The 22,783-nt window shown below is 38.1% G+C and overlaps 1 protein-coding gene across 3 annotated transcripts in view; it reads left to right on the plus strand.

The window, feature by feature from the left end:
* tmc3 (transmembrane channel like 3) overlaps nt 1-14,256 on the plus strand; it is a 123,810-nt gene extending 109,554 nt beyond the window's left edge. For 2 of the 3 annotated variants that reach the window (XM_088004042.1, XM_088004043.1), the window contains exon 22: nt 13,079-14,256. In XM_088004042.1, coding sequence (XP_087860168.1) covers nt 13,079-14,045 — 967 coding nt within the window. In that variant the 3' untranslated portion in view covers nt 14,046-14,256. Of the gene's footprint in view, nt 1-13,075 lie in introns of all 3 variants that reach the window. The other variant, XM_088004041.1, reaches the window with a different exon arrangement.
* The last annotated feature ends 8,527 nt before the right edge of the window (nt 14,257-22,783 follow it).

A 22,783-nucleotide genomic window follows, 5' to 3' on the forward strand; every position in this document is an offset into this window, starting at 1 on the left:
TGTTTATGCAGGTGGTGAACTGAGATCTATTCAGATTCTGAGGAAAAGCCACAGATCCAGAGAATCTCCCCCATGACCAGCAGCTCCAGCAGCCACAGCCTCCCACATCTCATCCACTGTGATGATCCACCAGCATAGGCATAAATCCCTGAAAGGGTGTGTGTGTGTGTGGGGGGGGGGGGTCCAGATCCTCCCCAATCTTGGAAAAGTCTTGAATTGTTCATGTATTGGAGAAATAATTAAATGTTGATGACATTTTGAGGATATTGTTTAAATGTTTTTTTGTGGAATCCTTTATGCAGCCCAGCCTCACCCAGACTCTGCCTCCAGTGGCCCCCGGGTAAATTGAGTTTGAGACCCCTGCTTTAAACATTCTAGCCCCAGTGTATATAAGCTTGCCCTACCCCACCAGGCTAATTGTTTATTTTAAACAAGTTATTTCAAGACCCGTCTATAATCATATTTTTCCTTATCAGTCTTCAACCCAGATGAGATTTGATTTTACTAAACTTTTATTGGTATTGATTTGATGTATTTTACGGCTTTTTTGTGTTGAGCTTTTAATTCAGGTATATTGTTTTGTACTTAGCTTTGTTATGTTATCTCTCATGTACAGCACTTTGTTTCATCTCTTTATAAATAAAGTAGATTATTTTACACAACAGTAACAAAGATAGTAAAGATGGGTTAAGGTCAGTTTATAGTGGACTCACTGAACTTGGGATGGATCATGCTCCACACTCTAAGAAATAATCCTGTAAATTTACAGTAACATACTGGCAGCTATAGACGCCAGAAGTTTACTGTAAATCCACAGTTGCTGTACCGTAATTAATCTTGACGGTAGATTACCGTTCTTTCACAGAACGGTAAAATACTGGCGTCTGTAGCTGCCAGTACTTTACCGTTTTTCTGAAAGAACGATAAAAAAAAAATACTGGTAGCTACAGACGCCAGGTTTTTTTTAACCGTTCTTTCAGAAAAATGGTAAAAAAAAAAAATAAAATAAAAAAAATAATAAAAAAGCTGGCGTCTGTAGATACCAGTATTTTACTGGACATTTACCTTTTCAATCCTGTAATTATCTTTTAAATTGGTGTACTGCAAGTAAATACTGTAATGACGCCAACACACGGCAGACGTAGTACCGCCAACAGGGTTTATTAGAAATAAGAGCGAGCAGCTGCGCCTCTAACAAACCGTTACACTCAACTGAATAGCTTCACTGCTAAAAACACACTGAACTCTCCGCTCTTCCGGTGTTCTGTCAGCATCGGTCCGGGTCCTCCCGCTCCCCTGATCCCCCGTCCACATGACAGGTCCATCACATGTGAGGGGGAGTCAGCAGTCAGACAGGGGAACCCCATAACACTCTACACATAACAGTGATCACAATGCAACTTATAACAAATACACAACCATATGGAGCCCAGCAGAAGTAAAATACAGAATCGTTAAAATACTACGGTGGCCGACAGGTGCAAACGCACAGCAAACGAAAAAAACAAATACAACAAAGAAAAGACGCAAACAAAAAATACATGTAAAAAAATATATAAAAATAAGTGTTCCAGACCACTAGAGCTTTGTGTCCGACTTCAGGGTCTGCATCCTTTCAAGCTTATGGGCTTGAGAAACGACCCGGTCTACGGAAGAGGGGTCCTGCGAAGGCAGCGCATTGCAGAGAGAAGCTGTAGCCTTCAGCTAGCTGCCTAGCCTCCACCTCGGGTTATGTTGCTTAGCAGCCGTGACACAACATGATTTAAACAATGTTTGTAGGCGAGAATGTAGATGTACAAATCTCACATTTCTGCTCGGTTCATCAGTGCATCACCTTATTGCAATATCTGTCTGACGTTTTCCTGCTGCCAGCTGGTCCAGGTTTAGAACACCTGACTCATTTGGGCTTTCCCAAATGACAGTTAAACACAGCTATTAAGTCAGGTAACATCTAGATGTAATATTTTGGTTCACTCAAATATTTAATATATTCCGGTTTGACTGATTAAAGTTAAGTCTAAAAACATATTAGTAGAGTACAGTCTTAGTTTTATGATAGAACATTAATACCTAACCCAGTGTAAGCTTCTTAGAAGTGCTACAATTGATGCGGTTCTAAACTGCATAATCAGAACTTCACATAACACAGAAGAGGATGTGATAAGTAACTGTCAGAACAGAATTTTTATTTAAAGGCACCAAACCACATATATTTCCAGTATATTCAAACATTCAAAATGAACACAAAACCATTCCACAGAGAACTGGTAAAAAAAAAATAGACCTTCAAAGTCAATATATAGTTTCACTAACACTGGAATAAAAATTGAAGACATTCAGTTTACAGTGACATAAACTGGGTTTAACTCATTAATTTCTACAATATTATGAACATAACAGTTCTTAAAGAAATATCCATGCTTTGGTTATCACTAAACAAATCAAAGAAAAATTACTTCCAAAACCTAAAATTCAACATGGCTGAAATAATGTGGAATTCTAACAGGGTTTTAAAATGTGAACTATTAATGGTTTTCAAGAGTCCACGTGGCACTTACTTTATTAGATGCAGATGAAGGCACTGTCCAACATGGAAAAAGAAAATACAATATAATTTAGATCCTAAATAATATGGAAACAAATATTTCAAATAAAAGAAAAGGACAACAACTAACCTGAATGAGATGCCACTCAAAGTCCATCATGTTTTTGATGAAGGTGGAAACCTGAACATTGACCGTCACTTTTTCTTTTGAATGGTCTTTCCTGTCTTTTTGGATACCATCTTCCCATGACCGGCTTTTGTGCCCCTTTCTGGGTTAATCCCAATGAAGCGACTAAAATCTAAAAAACAAAATTAAAAATGGGAAAATTCCCGAGAATACAAATAGTGAGGCATTTTGAATACAGCTGGTACAATATATAAATAAAGCTGTTTTTAATTACGTAAAGAGAAAACATCACCACTTTTGACAAATGTTAATCATAACTTGCTTTAAAACCATGTCATTGTAAAAAAAAAATACAGGAATGGTTTTACCGTTGAATGAACCAGTCTTGGCTGCCTCATTGGAGGCTGAAGATGAAGATGGACAACACTGTGCTGTCTGGAATGTTGGCTGGACCCTCTCAAAGACAATATGGCCCATCAATGCTGACCATGCAGAAAACTGTTTGCCACAGGGACTGTAATAAACCAAGTCCTTAATTGGAAGAACATAAAACAAATCCTCTTATTGATACAGTATGCATTTACATGATCATCATAATAAATAGTGTCCACTCTGTCAGGTAAAGTAAAAGCAAGGATCTTAAACTCCTCAATTGTCGTGCAAGTCACATCAATGTTGAAAACTGTAGGCTGGATTAATTTACAGAAGTTGAATGAGAAGTGTGCTTTCAAAGTTCATCAAAAGCTACCTTGTGATCACTGATGGTGAAGTGTCTGGTACTGCTCTTGTTTTCACCAACATGCAGGACGGGCTGTCCTGGTTGCACGGCAATGAGGAAGGTTTCAAAGCTAGCTTGCATCTTTGACATAATGATAAGGAGACAAATAAAAATTATTAAATATATTTAGCAGCACAGCTACATTCAGATAGCAAACAAAGACAATAAGAAAGTGCTCCTACAAAGCAGAATCATTAGAATAACCACATACCTGCACATATCTGAAAACATGGTCCACAGTTTGACATGAGCCGTTTTGGATTCTTCTTGTGGCCTTTGGATGTAGGACGAAGCACATGAACCAACAGAAGAATGCCTGGTTTTCCCAGCCTGGAGAAACAACAGGATAAATAGGAGACACATTAGGATAATAAATACAGATTTTAAAGACAAGTGAGCAAAACTAACCAGACCCAACAACATACTTTATCCACCCGGTTTACCCTGGAGAGCATTTTTTACCACCTACAACATAAAGCATAAAAATGTCAGAAATAATTACCATGAACACAACTCAGACATTAGGCATTATAGAAATTAGTCATATTATAGAAACATTCTGGAGAGGATTTCTTCTACCAACCTGTCAGAAGAAATGTGTTGAAGTCATCATAACAGGCTTCAGTCACCAACATGAAGTACTAATGAAGAAAAAAGAGGCAGCCAATGTCATTATTTATGATTATTATTGATAGAGACAAAAACATTTTGGCTTAGCTTTGCTCGCATAGATCAAACCACCGGTCCAGCACAGCCACTCTCCCCATTATGCCGTCTATAGCCGAAAACTTCAAGAAAACGACTCCGCAGCTAAATAATGTTAACTCAAACTGCCTTTCTGACAGTTTTAATGTTTGTTTAACCACCGACACCCCGTGCTACACCTGCTTGGCTAGCTTTAGCTGCTAACAAAAATAATAACCAAGGGTGCTCACGTCAAGTCCTCGAGAGGTCCTGCAACTTTTCGATGCATCTTTACTCCAACAGACCAGGATCAGCTCCGAACGGACCTGCTAACCAGCTTTTCATTTGACTCAGGTGTGTTAATTGGAGCAGGGAAGCATCTGAAAGTTGCAGGATAGCAGCTCTCAAGGACTGGACTTGAGCACCCTGTACTGAACAGTCGTACCGCGATATTCAAACAAATAAACTTACGTCAAGCATAAGTTGATACTGTTGCGCAAACAGAAAGTTAATGCATTCATTAAAAATAATCAAAATCAAAAATCGGTGATTCTTGAGAATAGGGACAAAACAGATCCTATGGATAAAGCACAAAATCTGAATAAAATATACACAAAATGTAATTTTTTCAAATATCTGACTAAACTAACCTGGGTCATGTGAGCACAACAATGTATGTTTTCCTGGTGTTTGCTGAATATTTTTTTATTTCAAACATTGTAGTCGGTGGATGATGCCTGTAAAATCCCTCGTCCAGGAGCAGAACTCAATAGTTTAAAACAATTAAAGAAATACAAAAATTATACATTATGACAAATAAGTATATAAATAATTATAAAAGTATCAATAAATTGAATTAAAAATAATTTGTAGATATTTTCCAACTCCGTTGACATTTGTCCCTAGTTTTTGTCAACACCGTCTGACATGAAAAGAATGTAAAAAAAATAAAATAAAAAATAAAAATTAGGCATTATTGGGGGCACCAGAACTTCTGAGGACCCCATGACCTCTTCCTTTCTTTTCCTTTGCTAGGAGGGCTAGTTAGCTCTGGTTAGCTTATGTTATTCTTTAGTTTTTTCTTCTGTTTTATTCTTAAGTTGCTTGTCACAACCATGATGTGTCAGCTCCATAAGTGACAATTTTCAAAACTGTGACGAAATTTTGTGAAATAAAAGCTTAAGTTTGGTATAATGTAAAGATTTCATGGACCTGATGAGCTACAATATGGCCTCCTTCAGAATAATATCATATAAATTGAGGTAGTTTGGCATTTCGTCAACTCCGTCAGAGTTTTTGTGACTCTTTCAGTGAAATTGTTGACAAATCTCACTTAAATGTGCAATTAATTAATTTTAATGTATTTTACATAAATTGCTCACATGTACCAAGTTTTTCATTTTACTCACTAGTTTGTCACCACCTTCAGTTCTGGGTCAACTCCGTCAGATGGACTTTTTTGTTGTTTTTTGTTTTAAATAATTTTTTTTGTTTGTTTCTTGAGAAGCATTTGTCTGTAAAATGAGTAAAAATATCACTAATAGGGTATTTTAAAAATCATTTTATATTTATTTTTGTCAGATGTTGATGACAAAGTCCTGGGTCAGGTCGATTAAAAATGTAATTTAAAAAAATGTTGCAACTGGGAGCCTGCACCTTAGCATCTTTACATTTCCAAAACATTATTTGTCATATTTGCATACGTAAAGTTGAGAAATAATAAAAAAAGGGGAAAATTAAAACTCATTTTGTCTCTATTCTCAAGAATCACATGATGATTTTAACATGGAACTTACCTTTTTTTTTTAAATAGATCTTTATTGAGATACAGAATACATAACAGTATAAACGCAGCATATATTGTGGTATAATGTCCGCCAGGGAGTTACAAACATTCAGACAATACATCACCATTACATTACATAAATGCATTAAAGAGAGAACATTAAAAAGACAACATAAAGACCAAAGTTTTAATAGCTTTGGGGAACTTACCTTGATAAGCTCCAGACAAGACGCCATACTGCTGTCTCCCGGGCAAACACGTGACGTCACAGATACGTTGCGATTGTGGGGGCAACTCTTTAGCAAACACCATCTCTTTAGGGAAACTGACAAACCTATCTTTGAATTTGACTCAACAAGTGTTTAATTAACATTGTATTTTTAACAAACAACACCAGCACTGGTATTCTAACATTTTTGATTATGCTCTGTAGATTTCGATTCATTCCCTAAAACAGGGGTGTCAAACTCAATTTCACCGAGGGCCACTTCAGCATATTGGCCACCCTCAAAGGGCCACATTGACGGTACAAATCAGGAGTGCCCAGCTGCAGTCCTCTAGACTGCAACTTTTAGATGCATCCCTGCTAAAACCAAGGGCGTAGGTTCGGTCTAAGTTTTGGTGGGGACCTTGACACCCCCCCCCCCCCCGGCAGCACAGTGAAATGCCCAAGAGCACCGAACATTTTTGAGAAGGGGGGGGAAACCACATTGGCTTAATAACCCCTCCCCCCAACCATAACCATATCATACATCAACCAGATACAGTCATACTCAGCAGATCAGTTCAAGAACACTTTACTTTTTCCTTTACAAAATTCAGCAAACGTTACAAGTAAGATCAAAAGAAATATCCTCTGGATACTCCCTGGTCACTGGCACTCACACTGACTGCCTCCTATAGAGCAAACAAAGCGTAACCTGGTTTGTATTCACACTAGCTTAACTTAATTTAAGACTAACACTTCAAATGCCATATTTACTGAGATAATTTCACAGTATATTTCATATCTGAGAACTAACACCTCACCTGGAGCCCTGAAGCTCCAGCCACCTCTCCATCGTTCTGCTCTGCCCCTTGCTCTGCTGTCTGAGCATCCTATGTGAAAAAATATTACATCATTAACAGACCTATTCTACCTCACATTCAGTGCTGACCTTACTAAACACCGGACTTTACAACAAATGCATTGCGTGATAGATATCTAACTTATGGGTCCACTCACTGTACTTACAGCCGACATAGCGAAATAACTTCTAATGTCTGTCCTTTTCTTTTTTGGTGGCGACATGGTCTCGGAGACTCAGAAGGAGACGCGTGTGCCCAGCTAGCCGCCGCCTTTTGCAGCTAATCAAAGAAGGTCCGACGATTCAACTGACTCCCCCTCCCCCCCCACCCCCCGACAGCACCGTTCCAACACGGTCTCGGAGCTTCCGTTCCGCGCACCGCCTGTTGCTGCTAATCAAAGATCGTAGATCCACGTTCTTTGAGCCAATATGGCAAAAATTGGTCGGGACTTTTTCATATCCCGTGAATATTGGTCGGGACATGTCCCTACCGTCCCTACCCAAACCTACGCCCATGGCTAAAACACACCCCAGGCAAAAGGTTGACTTCCCTCATTAGCAGCAACTCAGTTCTGTAGAGCCTTATAATGAGTAAATGATCCAGGTGTGTTAGAGAAGGAACGCATCTTGCAGATGGTAGCTCTGGAAAACTAGACTTGGGCACCCCTAGCATAAAATGTATGAAAATACAATGTTAAAAATAAATTGAACACCTCATATTGTTAAACAACTCTTTGGAGCTTCTGGTTAGGAAGCGCATTCAAAACCTTTGTTTGAAATGGCGCGTTAAATTCAAGTCTCCATTACAGACCAGAGAAAACTAAAGAGAATGCAACTTTGTGTTAATCCATTTGAGGAGCCGGCAGTTTATCTTGAGGAAATAAATGACGATGCAAAAGTTAATTAGATTGTAACATGCGCAGTCCGCTGCTCAACCACTGCGGAGGCAGTTACGTTACGCCACTGCGAAGAATTAAAAACCGCTGGGAGAAACTCATCCAGCGGATTTAACAAATGGAGCCTTGTTGCACGTTACCCAGGAGAGCCGCTCTGGAGGAGCTGCAGACGTGACATCTGTCCGTTTCGGAGAAGCGAAAAAAAAAAAAAATCCTTAAAGCGCACACCGGACCCCGCAGGGTAAAACACTCAGAGTTCAGTTGATCTGTTTGGATCAGACAGATCCAACTGACTGGTGAATTAGCGTAGATTTTTCTGCAGATGGGAACCAGGAGGAAGTGCGTTCAGACCCCAGCGGGTGAAGTGATGCTAATTTAAGTGAAGTCGCTTAATTTAATTTATTAAAAGTTATTGGGGCCTCAGTCAGAGGTTTTTTTGTCACTACGGAGAAAAATGTAGATGCATTTATCTGCTTAATTTGTGATGAGATCAGGATTCACGGTGAATATTCACTAAACCGCATAAAATGCGGCTAAATAGCCGATGTTAATATGATTATAATTTCACGGATAAAAATAGTACAGGGCCAATTTTTTTTTTTTTTTATGTTGTCGGTCAAGATAACGGATAACAAAAAAAGTCTAGCGCGACCTGCCGCCCTGACACCAGCTCACACATCTTCATTCACAGTCTTACTTGTAGATCAATTTTTCTTTTCTTGGACGTTTTGATGTTAGCTTGTCGATGTCTCAGTTTTATTCGCTGGTAAAATCAATAAGCAGCTTAAGGTGACTCTGCTGCTCTCTAGTGGCGAGAAGCCGTAATGTTGGCTGGTAACAATCGGAATGCATTATGGGAGATGTAGTTTGTCATCAATTCGTGCTCAAAACCTATTTTAAGTCAATCATGGACCTATAAAACGCTGGGGGGGCCACATAAAATGACATGGCGGGCCACATGTGGCCCGCGGGCCTTGAGTTTGACACATGTGCCCTAAAAGATTTATTATGGAAAGTATTTTTTTTTCTTTCCGTTTAATATTGTCTTTAAATGCTGGTTCTCTAAGATGCAAATGCAAGTAAAATGTCTTTCCTGGGGAAAAAACTATATTGTACAATTATTTTACGGTAGTTTACTGCCAGTCATCAGTCTTGATTGTGACAACAGAAGAAGACATCAAATTGACAAGATCCTACCGTATTTTGGAATAACAGTATGTTACTGCTGGAATTCCACCGTAAATTTACAGCCATTTCTAAGAGTGCACCTTTCACTTAAAATATTCTATTTGGAAGGTGTTTTTGCACAACAGGTTTGCCTGTAGCGCAGTTTTTGTGATCCCTTTATGCCAACAGTCTTTCCGGAGAATACTGCACCATTGCTCGTAACAAAACTCTAAGGGTGCATTCACACCAGCCCTGTTTAGTCCACTTTAATCAGACTCTAATTCGTTTGTCTAGGCCAGTGGTTTCCAAACTATTTCTGCCCCACAACCCCCACCCCCACCCCCACCCCACATGGCTTATAAATAGACTCCCTGTTATACTCAGCCCCGGTTCCAGACGAACAAGGGGGGCGGGGGGGTAGCTGAACATAGACAACAACATCAGTACCCTACAAGTTACTTGTTAACAAGCTTAAGGTGCTGTATTGATATTAGCTAGTCATCTTTTAGCTAACATTACCTGCATCCAACAGCTTTACTCAACAGTCGGTTAGTTTGGAGGAAAAACTGTGAAAAGTTCTTTGTGTTTTGCTGGTTTGCTGCCGTGATTCTAACACAAACCTACGTAGCTCCGCCCAGCAGCAGCAGGTCTCCTTCACTGCTGCACAGGTGGAAACCCAGCGAGCATCATGTTGCGTTGAAAGGCGGCTCGGAAAAACAGGTTACAACATGTTAACAACAGATTAAACAGTTTTAACTGCTGATAAAAGTGACAGAGGACACAGAAATGGGAAGTGCGGAAGCCTCTACTGTATCAAATTGATAGAAACAGAGAGTTGACCATTCTAAGGTAAAAACCCAGCGCATACAGCGTTCATGTTTTTTTTTTTTTTCATCCAGACGGCTTCCTGTGCCCCCCTACAATGGCACGGCGCCCCCCCTAGGGCCGCGCCCCACAGTTTGGGAACCTCTGGTCTAGAGAGTCAGATTCATTTGGGGAGTGTGAATGCAAATTTGAATTCCAAAATAGACTAAACAAAGCGAACTCTGAAGTGCCTACAAACCTAGGTCTCGGTCCAGTTGAAGAGAACTCTGATGTGGTCGGAAGGCAGTGAGAATGCAAACGGATCAGAGGTCAGTTACCATGGCAATGGGTCTGCGTGCCATCACAGAGAGCGAGGAAACGCAGAATATAAATTTAAAGCTGTTTATCACCTTGTTTTCCCTTTGATGTGGCGTACTGCAGCTGCTATAATTTTTAAACCTTTAATAAATGACAAAAACTGGGCTAATTTCCTTGTTTGTTTGAAACATAAGGACGCTACGATAATTTTTATGACAGATTCTTGCTCAATCTACATTGGAACAGTTCGGTTTTGTGGACATGACTCACCATGTCAGTAAAGGTGCCTGCAGGAGTGTCACTAGCTTTAGCAGCTAATAGACGATGTCCAAACTAGTAAATCCTACAACCGCTAAAATCTGACACCATTCCATTTTTGTTTTCTTTTTATGAAAAAGAAAGTTGCGCTGGTCTTCTTCAGAGGTTTTGAGTCGATTCCTTCAGCAGTTCTTGGTGCAGCACCACCACAGGCGACAGGAGGAACAGGGTTTTCATTTAGTTTGGGTCATTTGATAGTGCAGTGTGAATGCGAACCACAGCAGCTAAAAATTAAACAAAAGTTGCAATTTTGGTTCAATTTAATCAAGTCTACTGGGCTATCAGGTGTGAAAACACCCTAACGCAGTGGTTCTTAACCTGGGTTCGATTGAACCCCAAGGGTTCAATGAGTCGGTCTCAGGGGTTTGGTGGAGCCTCTGCCGCGGAGGTAAAGACACACTTATGTAAAGTCGTGATGACGCCCCGCTTTGCCATCACTTGCTGCAGAGGATCACGTTACATTGCTGAGCCAATCAGAGCTGCGGAGGAGCACTGATTGAAGGAGTTTCACTCTCAGCATGGATTTGAACTTGTGTCTTTAATTACTTCAACAAAGCTCACAGTTTTTACCAAATTCTGTAGCTTTCGGTGTACTTCTAAATCTGCTCCTTAGTCGCATCTTTTCGGGGTTGCTGCCTCTAGTGGCGTGGGGTGGTAACACAACTAATATAATTACATTACTGTTAATTACATTACTGTTCCCCAGGTGTTCGGTGTTCCCCAGGGCTCTGTCCTGGGACCCTTGTTGTTTATCATTTACCTCCTCCCCCTTGGTAATATTTTTCGCAAACATAACATCCAGTTTCACTGCTATGCAGATGACACCCAACTCTATGTTTCAACCGAACCTAGTTCCATGCTTCCATTTTCCTCCCTCACTGATTGTCTTCTTGAAATAAAACAACGGTTTATTCTTAACTTCCTTAAATTAACTTCCAGTAAAACTGAACTTCTCTTAATTGGTACAAATTCAATACTAAGTAAACTTGATAATTTCTCCATTTCAGTTGATAACTCCTCCATTTTTCCCTCCCCTCAGGTTAAGACTCTGGGTATCATCCTCGATAGCACCCTCTCTTTTGCCTCTCATGTCAATAATTTCACTCGGTCAGCTTATTTTCATCTCCGAAATATTCGCCGTCTCCGTCCTTCTCTCACTCTGCACTCCACTGCTGTTCTGGTCCACAGTTTGGTCACATCTCGTTTAGACTATTGTAATTCTCTACTTTTTGGTCTGCCACTGAAAACTCTGCATAAACTACAATTGGTTCAAAATTCAGCTGCTCGTATTATTACACAGACCCCCTTAATTCATCACATCACACCTATTTTACAACAGCTCCATTGGCTTCCAATCACATATCGCATCAACTATAAAATACTTCTTCTAACTTTTAAAGTAGTTCACAACCTCACACCTTCATATCTCTCGGACCTCCTTCACATTGCCACACCCACCCGTCCCCTCAGATCCTCTTCTTCTATCCATCTCACCGTTCCCCCTGCTCGTCTTGTCACTATGGGAAGCAGAGCATTCAGTCGCTCTGCTCCCAAACTCTGGAACTCACTCCCACCTGATCTCCCTAACATCGAGTCTTTGCAATATTTTAAGTCCAAACTCAAAACCCATTTGTTTAAAGTAGCATACAGCCTTTAATTATCTTTGTACTGTCTTATAAATCTTGTTTGTGTGTGTTTTTTTATTACCGGTATGTATTTTATAATCTGCTTGCTTTTATGTCAAGGTGACCTTGGGTGTCCAGAAAGGCACCTACAAATAAAATGCATTATTATTATTATTATTATTATTACTAAATCAGAATACCGCAAAGTCTTTATTATTTATTATAACAGGGTTTAATTTATTATAACACCTTTTCCTTTTCGGGCCTTCTACTGCCTCTAGTGGCGTGGGGGTGGTAACACAACAAATATAATTACATTACTAAATCAGAATACCGCAAAGTCTTTATTATTTATTATAAATTTTTCATTCTCTTAAGAATGTAGAGCTAATTAAATGATCTAAACAAAACCTTAAAGTGGTTCCAGTTTCTCTCGATGGCCAACCTGTTAAAACTGTGGCAAATTTTAAATACCTTGGGTTGTTCCTGGACAGTCAGCTCAACTTTGCTGAAAACACTGACTATATTTTGAAGAACTGTTCTCAGAGACTCTACCTTTTAAGAAGACTTAGTGATCTTGGGGTGACCCAACTAGACTCTAGTTGGGTCACCCCTCTGTCTTGAATTTTCGGGGGGGTCATATTTTATTTATCACTACAGAAGGGTTCAGTGAATGCGCATATGAAACTGGTGGGTTCGGTACCTCAAAAAAGGTTAAGAACCACTGCTGTAAAGACTCACTATGTATATGCTGACAGCAGTTACGCTTTCAGAAGTTTGGATTGAGTGCATAGTGAGACTGATGAGAGTGCATATATCTTTGTGAACAGATATATATCACACACATTCTGGCATGCAGTTGGCTCACTGTCTGCTCTTGCAACTTGGGAAAGTGTAAATAAATAGAACATGATTACTGTACAAGCTGATTAATGTTGTTTCTCCCCCTTTCCCTCATAGTAGACCTCGACATTTCATTGGTGGCCGAAGTGGTTCCTGCAGATCCAAGTCTTGCCACCACATGGCATATAATCCACCATCTAGCCTTTCTAATGCAATCCACACCGACCCCTTGTACAGGAAAACCATCCGTTCTCTACACCCTGTTGAGGCTGCTGGAATCATTGCTGCACAAAATTATGGGGGGCGCCGTGGTCCCACTACCCGCTATGTGATTGTCAATGAGCACAGGCCCCGTAAGAAGCTACTGTGCTCAGCCACACGAATCCCAAGGCACTATCTCATGGAGGAGCCCACAGAGATCCTAGAGCTATACCCACGCAACATAAAACACTACACACCTCGCACCAATCACCAACATCCCCCTCGCTCCCACACATCACAGCAGCTCAGGAAAGAGGAGGAAGAAACTGGAAAAGACAGAAAAAGGACTTCTTTAGGCAAAAGCCTTCGACCTTGTTCATTGCCTGACCACCACCAACAAGCGCACTTCTACATTGGTGAAAGGTTAGATAGTTTTAGAGAAAGTCAAAGAGCAAGGAATGAGATGCAAGAAGATGATGAAGAGGAAGCTGGTAAAGAAGGAATTGACTGGGGAGATTTCAACTTACCGTCTCCGTCTCAGGCCAGTATGAAAGAAAAAGTATCTTTTCACACACAAAGGCATCCTGTCCATTCTCCGAGGAGACAGTATCAGTCCCCCACCAGAACCAGGCACATGGGGTCTCAATTGAAGCCCAAGTTAAGGGGTCAGCTTGAAACTCATCTAACTGAATCTGACTCGGCCTCCATAGCCTCCAGCAGTGACCAACAAAACAGCAGTACTGATCAATATATTCAGGTCATCCACAGCAAAGAGCGCCATCTAGGATCTGATGTCAGGCAAGAAAAGGTGTCTAAAAAGAAAACCAAGACAAACTTTGATATAAACTACACAGAATCAAATGACTTGATCTGTTCCAAAGTGTAACACTTTTTTTGGTCAAATTTGTGTTTGTGTTAGTTAATTAGTCTGTATATCCTACTTGTTAATCTGCAACTACAAATAGTAAAAAGAAAAAATAGTTCTCCATCGTTTGGTATAAACATGTATGCTCATAAAAGGTCTGCAACATGCAATTAGATGGGTTATTACAACAATGTGAAGTAAGTTTTTTTAGCTTGCTCTAAAAATATTAAGTTCTGTTAAATATTACAACTGCTATTTATTGAGAAAATAAAATCATTGTCTTTGGTGAGTGTATTTCAGATTTTTCATTTCTTTCTTTACTGCCATTTTTTCAGAGCTTTCAGGGATTTTGAGTTTTTTATGGATCAATTTAAAGTGGTTAAAATATTTGCTCCATTTTAGTTGGGGATGATTTCTAAAACGCATTACCATACTTTAAGCAAACTAAGGCAGTTCCAGATGAAAGCGGACTGCTATTACTTCTGAAATAGGGACATACTTCCTAATAGTTACTGTCTTCTGGTTGGCAACAAATTATTTAACTCACTCAGGTTATTCCTGCAGTATAAGAGTTTGGTCTGGTTAAGGGGAGAAAGGAGAACAAAAAGAATTCTAGTTTTAAGGTATGATTTTCATTATTCTTACGTGGTCAGAGCATATTAATACCCTGAAAAGAAAATGTTCTACTTTCTTCCATTTAAAAGTTGTTTAGTTTAAATGACTTTATGAACATGTACATTTGTTATGAGTGTGAAAATAAGGTTTTCATAAGTTTAGGCTACGTGTAATTGTTGGTAATTTTATTACCCATAAAGTAACTAGCTAATCATAGTTGCAAAAAGCTTACTCATTTTACCTGAACACGACTATGTCTCCTGCGACCTGTCCAGGGTGACCCCTTACTCTTGCCCATTGACTGCTGGACACCAGCGCCCCTCCCAATCCCACCTGGAATAAGCGTGTTGGATAATGGATGGAGATATGATTATCTCTCAGCCTGAGATATAACATGACTGCAGTGACGGTAGAACTAGAGTTAAAAAATTGTCATGATTGTTAGGAAACATAAGTTGCGCTGAGGTGGGGGAAGGAAACCTAGACATGAATTTTATTTATGTCTATGGCAGGAACAGCTGGTGAAGGACAAACCCATCTGAATTCACAGCCTTTAACATATATTGTATTGGTGATATATACTGCATATATATCAGTGTTTTAACCTTTGTGTTTTTAGGCTTCCAAAGCACTCATCCTATACAGACCGGGTCCTTCGAAAGATGCAGCCCCTGAATTTGGACATAGCTTCAGATTTGAAACTGAAAAAAAAAACTGAAATAAAAGAATCAGTGTGAAAACCTGGTTGATTTTTTTGTTTTGTTTTAATGTATATGTTAAGAATTTCAATTAATCTTTCACTATCAGTTTTTGTTTGACTTTCAGAACTTTAAATACACATGTATTACATTAATAAGTTAATGTTAATTTTCAGCCACAATTATAGTTTTCAGAGCCAGTATTTATTTTCAGTTTCAATATAAGATGTCATAGTTTTAGCATTATGAATAAGGACCGGGCTGTGAGAAAAACTTTCCTTTTGGGACCACAAAATGAAACCTGTCAGAGTTTAATCACATGAAGCAAGGACCAAAAGTGCCACTTTCCAATAAAAATGATTTTCAATAAACTTTTACATGTGATTGTAAAACTGACACAGAATGACAATGTATTCAATTATTTTACATTTGCTACAGTCTTCCATAAGACATACTGTACATTTTCACTTTTACTCAACACGTAGGTTGCAAAATCCAATTGGTTGACATGAACGCCAACTCAAATGTGGACCAATCACTTTGGATGTAAGTTGTATTAGTCCCGCTCACTAAATTTTGTTTCTGATAAAATAGATTTATGCTCTTCCAAAACTCTGTAAAGGACAGTAAAGGATTTATATAACTCAAAATACACCTTGGAACAGTTTAACACAAGTTTTAAATATGGGTTTCAACGTTTAATTAATAAGATATTAAAGATGTAAATTGTTTAATAAACACATTTATTTCCAATGTTATTTATTTATTCATTTATAAATATTTATATAACCAGCTCCCTGTACTGAACTGGGGCAGGGGAGAGACCACAAAAGGGCAGGTGCTCAAAAAAAAGGGCCCATCTAACCTCCTTCTATTACAGAATATGAACAAAGCCACACAGCTTTCAGAGTTTAATAAACAATGATAAATTACAGAATTGTGAGATATACAATCAAAGCTAAGGAAAATCTCTATATATACCATACCACTATCCATATGTAAGATATTTTATTAGTAATTTCTTTCTGCAGGTCTATTTTGTTATAGGAAAGTATTGCAATATTCAAACCCACAATTTAGCAAGAAATTGTAAATCAGAGCTGGACCACCAGACATATTTTGTCTTTACAGAATTACACTATTAAAAATATAAACAAGGGCACAATGCAACCTTTTAGTGGACTGTAATCTATAAAAAAGAGCTGCCTGTTTGCTACACCTGCAGTGGAGATGAAGATGGTCCATTCAGGAAATCAGAGCTGCATCAAACTTTAATATGGAACTGCAGAAAAAAGAAAAAAACAAATATTGAATTGTTGATGCATGTCACCATGAGAAAAGCCTACTGAGTTTAGCTTAAAAAATCTTTTTTAAATTAAAATCACACAATTTTGTCTCATGAAGTAAAAAAATTATTTGGAAAACAAACTTATTTGCTCTTGTCATAAATCTTTTCTTGCTATTCTAAGTTTTTGTTTGTGACTCAAAGTTTTGCTTGTGATTCTCACATGATGTCATGGGCAGGGCCTAAAATCACAACAAAAGATTTCTGATGTGTGCAAATAAAAGTTTGTTTGGCAAATAACCTTTAAGTTCACGAGACAAAAATGAGTTATTTAATTTAAAAATACGTTTTTTTAAACAAAACTTTTTGTTTTTAAAAAAGGAATCATTACAATTCCAAAAGCTTTGATTTTGATATTGTATGATCAATTTTTTTCATTTTTTTTTTATTGAATAATTGGGAAAAACATTTACTTCATACTCTGCGAACCAGACCCTAAATGTTAAATTAGGTTAGGTTCTTAGGTATTTGCAGCAAACAAGATGGTGTATCGGTCAGGATACAGGAAGGAGGACATGAGACCAAAACTTGCTGTGTAAACTTGCTGAGCTGGTTTATTTGCCTTGATACTCAGTGTTGCCAGCAGTTTTCTGTCATCAACTTAACAATCGGAGCATCACTTTTCAGGACTGCACCGGGAATGCGGTCTCACGGTTGGAAAATGCAGCAAAGTGACCGAGAAGGACCTCACTGCAGCAAACAGAAAGGGGGGGCGGGACCACTGTCAGTCTCTTACCTTATTTGGAAATGGGACCATTGCACTCCGGAATGAAGGGGGCGCTATTTCCTATATTATCCGCGGTCTCCCGCTTAAATTTTCTTTTTTAATTTGTGATATAGTTTTATCTTTAGGAAGGAGTTTCTCTCTCAGCATGTATTTGAACTTCTCTCTTTTATTTACTTCAGTGCAGCTCACAGCTTTTAACAAATTCCGTTGCTTTCTGTGTACTTCTAAATCTGCTCCTTTTTCACATCTTTTCAGGCCTCTAGTGGAGTGGGGATGGTAGCACAACTAACAGTACATTACTAAATCAGAATACCAACGTTTTTATTATTTATTATTCATTCTCGCATAACTAGAACCTCAAAAGATAAAGTCCCTCACAAAACATCATACCTTTTAATTTTCTTAAGGAAGCAGACCAAATTAAATGACATAAACAAAACCTGAAAGTGGTTCCAGTTTCACTCCATGGCCAACCTGTTGAAACTACGGCAAGTTTTAAATACCTTGGATCATTCCTGGACAGTCAGCTCAATTTTACTGAAAGCACTGGCTACATTTTTAAGAAACGTCAGTCTATCTTTTAAGAAGACCCAGTGATCTTGGGGTTACCTAACAAGTGCAACTCATGCAAAACTTCTAGTTAGTTAGAGGTAACATTAGCTAACATTACCTCTAGTTAAGTAATGTTAGCATTTTAACAATGAGTTAAAATGTTAAAACTTAAAAATTTAACTTAAGTTTTAACTCATCTCAAATTTTAACTGTTGAGAGCTTTAGCTTTTCATCTCCTCGGTGGTTTGGTCACATGAGCTGCAGACTAACAGACAATCTTTTAAGAATATTTTGAAGAGCAGGAAAAATAGAAGGTAAATAGTGGTGAAACCAAAAACAACTCTGTCTAAACTGTTTAGAGCATCCATCCTTTTATTCCATCAGTTTGTGAAGGCGTTACTGTGTTCCTCTGGTAAATATAGAACATCTATTAGAAGTCATTCATTGACAGTGCAATAATTATTCTTAGCCAAATTAAATGATAACATTTACCTGTAGCATGCTAAGTGTTTACTTGATGCACAAATTGTTGGTATTATGATTCTATTAATTAGTTGTATTTTATTGTTTTAGAGTCAAAGAAAAATGTCCACCTTGGAAGACTAAATAGTTTAATCATATTTTTTCCTATATATAGGACTCTACCAACAAAACAAAAATGTAGATTATTGCTTGTTTAACAATCCTGGTTATTCGTCTGTGAACCTAATTAATTTGTTCATTATTGACTTTTGCTCAATTAAATTTCTTATGTATACATTTTATATTGTATTTTTATTGTTGTTGATAATGTTCTTTTTCATGTCTTATTTCTTTTCTTCCTCCTATAAGTTATTGAGATATATAGATGTTATTTATAATGTATAAAGGTGTTGTTTATGTCACCTAATTAGCTCTACATCCTGAAGAAAAATATGGTTCTATTGTTCCTTCTGGGAGTGAGACCTCTTCTGTCTGGACAACCTTCCCTCTCTTTGTAACCATCCAACCACACTTCTCTAGTCCGAATGACATCCCAATGTCAGTGCTGTAGATCCTGGTGGTGTGGATCAGTGAGTCGATGTCTCGCTCGCTCTTGGCGTACAGCTTGATGTCATCCATGTAGAGGTGGTGACTGACGGTGGCCCCATTCTAGAGTCGGTATCCGTAGCCAGTCTTGTTGATGATTTGGCTGAGGGGGTTCAGGCCTATGCAGATATATATATATTGTTGTTGCACAACACCCCCCCCCCCTTCTCTCTCTCTACTTCCCCTTCTCAGAGGAGGGAGATGTTGCTCCCAGCTCTCCGTCTAACGGGTGAATTGAGTTTCCTAAATCTGCCGAGATTTACCCTACCCAGAACTGAAGTAAACTCTGTTTAAGCTGGGTGCGAGAAAGACTAGCCTGGTTTCTGACGACCTCCATCCAGATGTCCCACCCGTTTTCACCCTGTGAACTAGCCAGATAGAGTAGCCCGGAATCAGCTAGTTTCACAGAGCACACCTGTTAACGGTCGCTCTTTCTCTTATTACAACTTGCACTTGTTACTGAACCAGGTAGGTTTTAGTGACTCGGGTGAGTCCCAAGGGTGTTGTTTTAGTTTTGGCTAAAAGCAACCTATAAAACATTTTCCACCTTCTCCTCCCAGAATCAAACTTCATAGCTATTTTACAACCATCAAAGAACTTTAAGGTGACTCATTAACTGAATGTCCACAACATCTTTTAGGTTTTCTTAATACTAATTATTTTATTAGTAAGGCAGTTTTGCAAGGGTCAGTACAGCTTAAATCAGTAGCAGAAATAATCAAATAAGTAAAATCAATAATCTGGTCTATCTTTCCCTAATGCTGACACTGTGAACTAAAAAAGGAAAACTTTGAGAGAGATGGACGGAGTTTGACATCTTGAACCCCAGAACTGGCCTGATGATGAAAAAGGTGTTGCAGCAGCAGGAGGCTCCCAGTACAGGAAGAGTACTGACTTAGAGCGGTAGATCTCGGGCCTCAGGGTGACTTCCTCATGTGCGTAGTGGTCCTCTCCTTCTTGTCTTGCAGCTCTGTAGCTCCTTTTTCTTCGTCTCACGATCTTTCTGGTCCTTCGAGATGTAGAAGGGCTGGTCTCATGGAAGGAACACACCAGTTCTTCCTCTTTGCCTTTGTCTTTATCTTCATCTTTGCCTTGGTCTTTGGGGTCCGAACCCAGCTGATGAGAGAAGTGCAATTTGAAGCCACATGTTGTGGGGCTAACAGGTTGGTCCCCATGTGCAGAACAGTCTTCGCTCTGTGGCTCCGGCTCTTCTTCAGCTTCAGAGTTCTTTGTCCATCTCGATCTTGGCTCGAAGCTGCCTGAAGGATCCAACCAAAGACTCCTCTTTTGCACTCACCTTATAAAGGTTTTATCCACCCTTTTAGTGCATTTGCATTGGCTAGCTTTGTTGCTGTGCCTGTCTCATTGGCTGACTACTTGGACCGATAATCTCATATCCATCACCATCTTTGGACATGACCTGATGTCTGTTCTAATGTCCCAAGTTGCTCAACAGTCCTCTTGTGTCTAACCTTTTCTTAGGTAAGTTTTAAGTTTAGCAATAAGGCGTTGGACACCTCCGCTCTCCCATCAGTTCCTCTTTCTCCTGACATTTCACCTACCATCTACCTCTAACACAACATCAGTGACCTTTAGTTACAGTTACACATTTTACACCATTTCAAGTTTAATGTCAAAATCACATTTATAACCTTTTAGTTTCTCTGATTTAGCATTCACTTATAATATTATAATAACCATTACTTATTAGTTACTCTTATAATCATAATGTGTTATTACAGACATTTCTGAAAAGAAACCAAGAATAATTCATTATTCTAATTATTTGACACCATGTTACAGTTACTTGTTTCACCTTTAAGTACTTCCATAAGTATAAGAGTAAGTGTAAATATTCTTATAATCAAACCAACATCAACCAATATTAATTATTGGCTTAATTATAAGTTATCATTATTAATTCAAGTATTTTACTCTGGGTTTTATCCAATTACTCAAAATGTTTAGATTTTATTCCTTAAACCTTTAGTGCTCAAAATGAGCAATCTGAACTATTTTTAATCACTGCAGGCTGGAAACTTCCTCTTTCTCCAGGAAACCTGCTCTTCCTGTTCCATAACTCTCCTTCTGTCAGACTATGATTTTATGATTAAATAGAAAAAAGTAGAATTAAAGCAGGACACAATAACAACACACACAACCAGATTAATTTTATTACCGTCTGACTCTACTGTTGGGTCTTGATGTCACCTGTGTAATTAGTTTTAAAGATAACTTTATTTATTGTTATTATTAAACTAAAATCTCCAGCATAGGGAAGTGGGCTGAGCTCGACTTTTCTCGACAATATACATACATACATACATACATATATATATATATATATATATATATATATATATATATATATATATATATATATATATACATATATACACACACACACAAATAGATAGTGTTGAGAATGAAAATCCTAATCGATGAATCAAAATTATGTAACTAGATAGATAGATAGATAGATAGATAGATAGATAGATAGATAGATAGATAGATAGATAGATAGATAGATAGATAGATAGATCAAATTATTTAGTTTTGGCAAAAACAGGATTTGCTTTCCTGAATTAGATATATTTATGAAGCAAAGAACATCTGACCATTTAGCTGTGCATACAATGGAAATGTTAGCAATACTGATGATGGCTTTACAGTGGGTACAGCAAAATAAGATTGAAAGACTTCTTATATGTTCAGATTCATTATTTTTTAATGTCCATTTTAAATGTCTCACACTATAAAAAAGGTCAGTAAATTGACAGTAAAAATGGTAAAATACCAACAATGTCTGACTGTAATATAAAGAACTTCATTACCATAGGAAAATACATGGAATTACAGTAACTCAAACATATATTTCAAGTGATTTTGACAGTCATGAAATGTAGAAAACACATAAATCTATTGTAAAAATCTAACTGTAAAATTTAGAAAAATATTGTAATATTGCCAGCAGCTAATTACCCTAAAATTAACGGTATTAATCAGCCAAAATTTAAAATTCTGCTGATGTTTATATCTATGATGTAAAACCATAAACCAGACTGCCAAATTCATTTATAAAGAATAAAATGCTGGTGTGGTATTTTGTTTTCTTTTGTTTTTTAATTAAATTTCTAATGTATTTCATATATTAAACTGAAATCTCAAAGGTAAACCAGAGATCAAACTGGTGATCCACCAATTGTAGGGCAAATTCCTACAGCCGACGGCACCATCATTTATGAGAGGGTTTGATTAAATGATGTATTTGGGATTATTTAATTTTATGACAACCATACATTTCTCATACATTAAGAGAACTAACTGTATGTTAGGCACTGCTGCTTGGACGAAGCTGAAGTTGGTTTCCGATTCAAGCTTCCGATTCGGGAAATGGCTAAAGAACCTAATTTTTCACTACCTACTTGATCTACTCTAGTTAAAAATCTACAACACCTAGACACTTCAAACAAATCCCAATCATGGCTATAAATATTCTGCTACTAGTTGAGAATAATCTAGTCCAGATTTTAAGTCTCTAGGTGTTGTGGTTCTGGAATTAGAGCAGTTCTAATATTATCTAAATGCAAAAAATTGATTAAAAGTGCCCTTTATTGAAGTTTCACAAATCAGAAAAAAATTTCACAAATCCCAAACATGGTTTTAAATATTCTGCTATTAGAGCAGAATAATACAGTCCAGGTTTGAAGTTTCTATTTCTAGATGTTAAAGTTTTGGAACTGGAGCAGTTCTG

This window comes from Poecilia mexicana, unplaced genomic scaffold, assembly GCF_051168715.1.
Source record: "Poecilia mexicana isolate PSO_F unplaced genomic scaffold, ASM5116871v1 scaffold_3, whole genome shotgun sequence".
In the NCBI taxonomy this organism is placed as follows: Eukaryota; Metazoa; Chordata; class Actinopteri; order Cyprinodontiformes; family Poeciliidae; genus Poecilia; species Poecilia mexicana.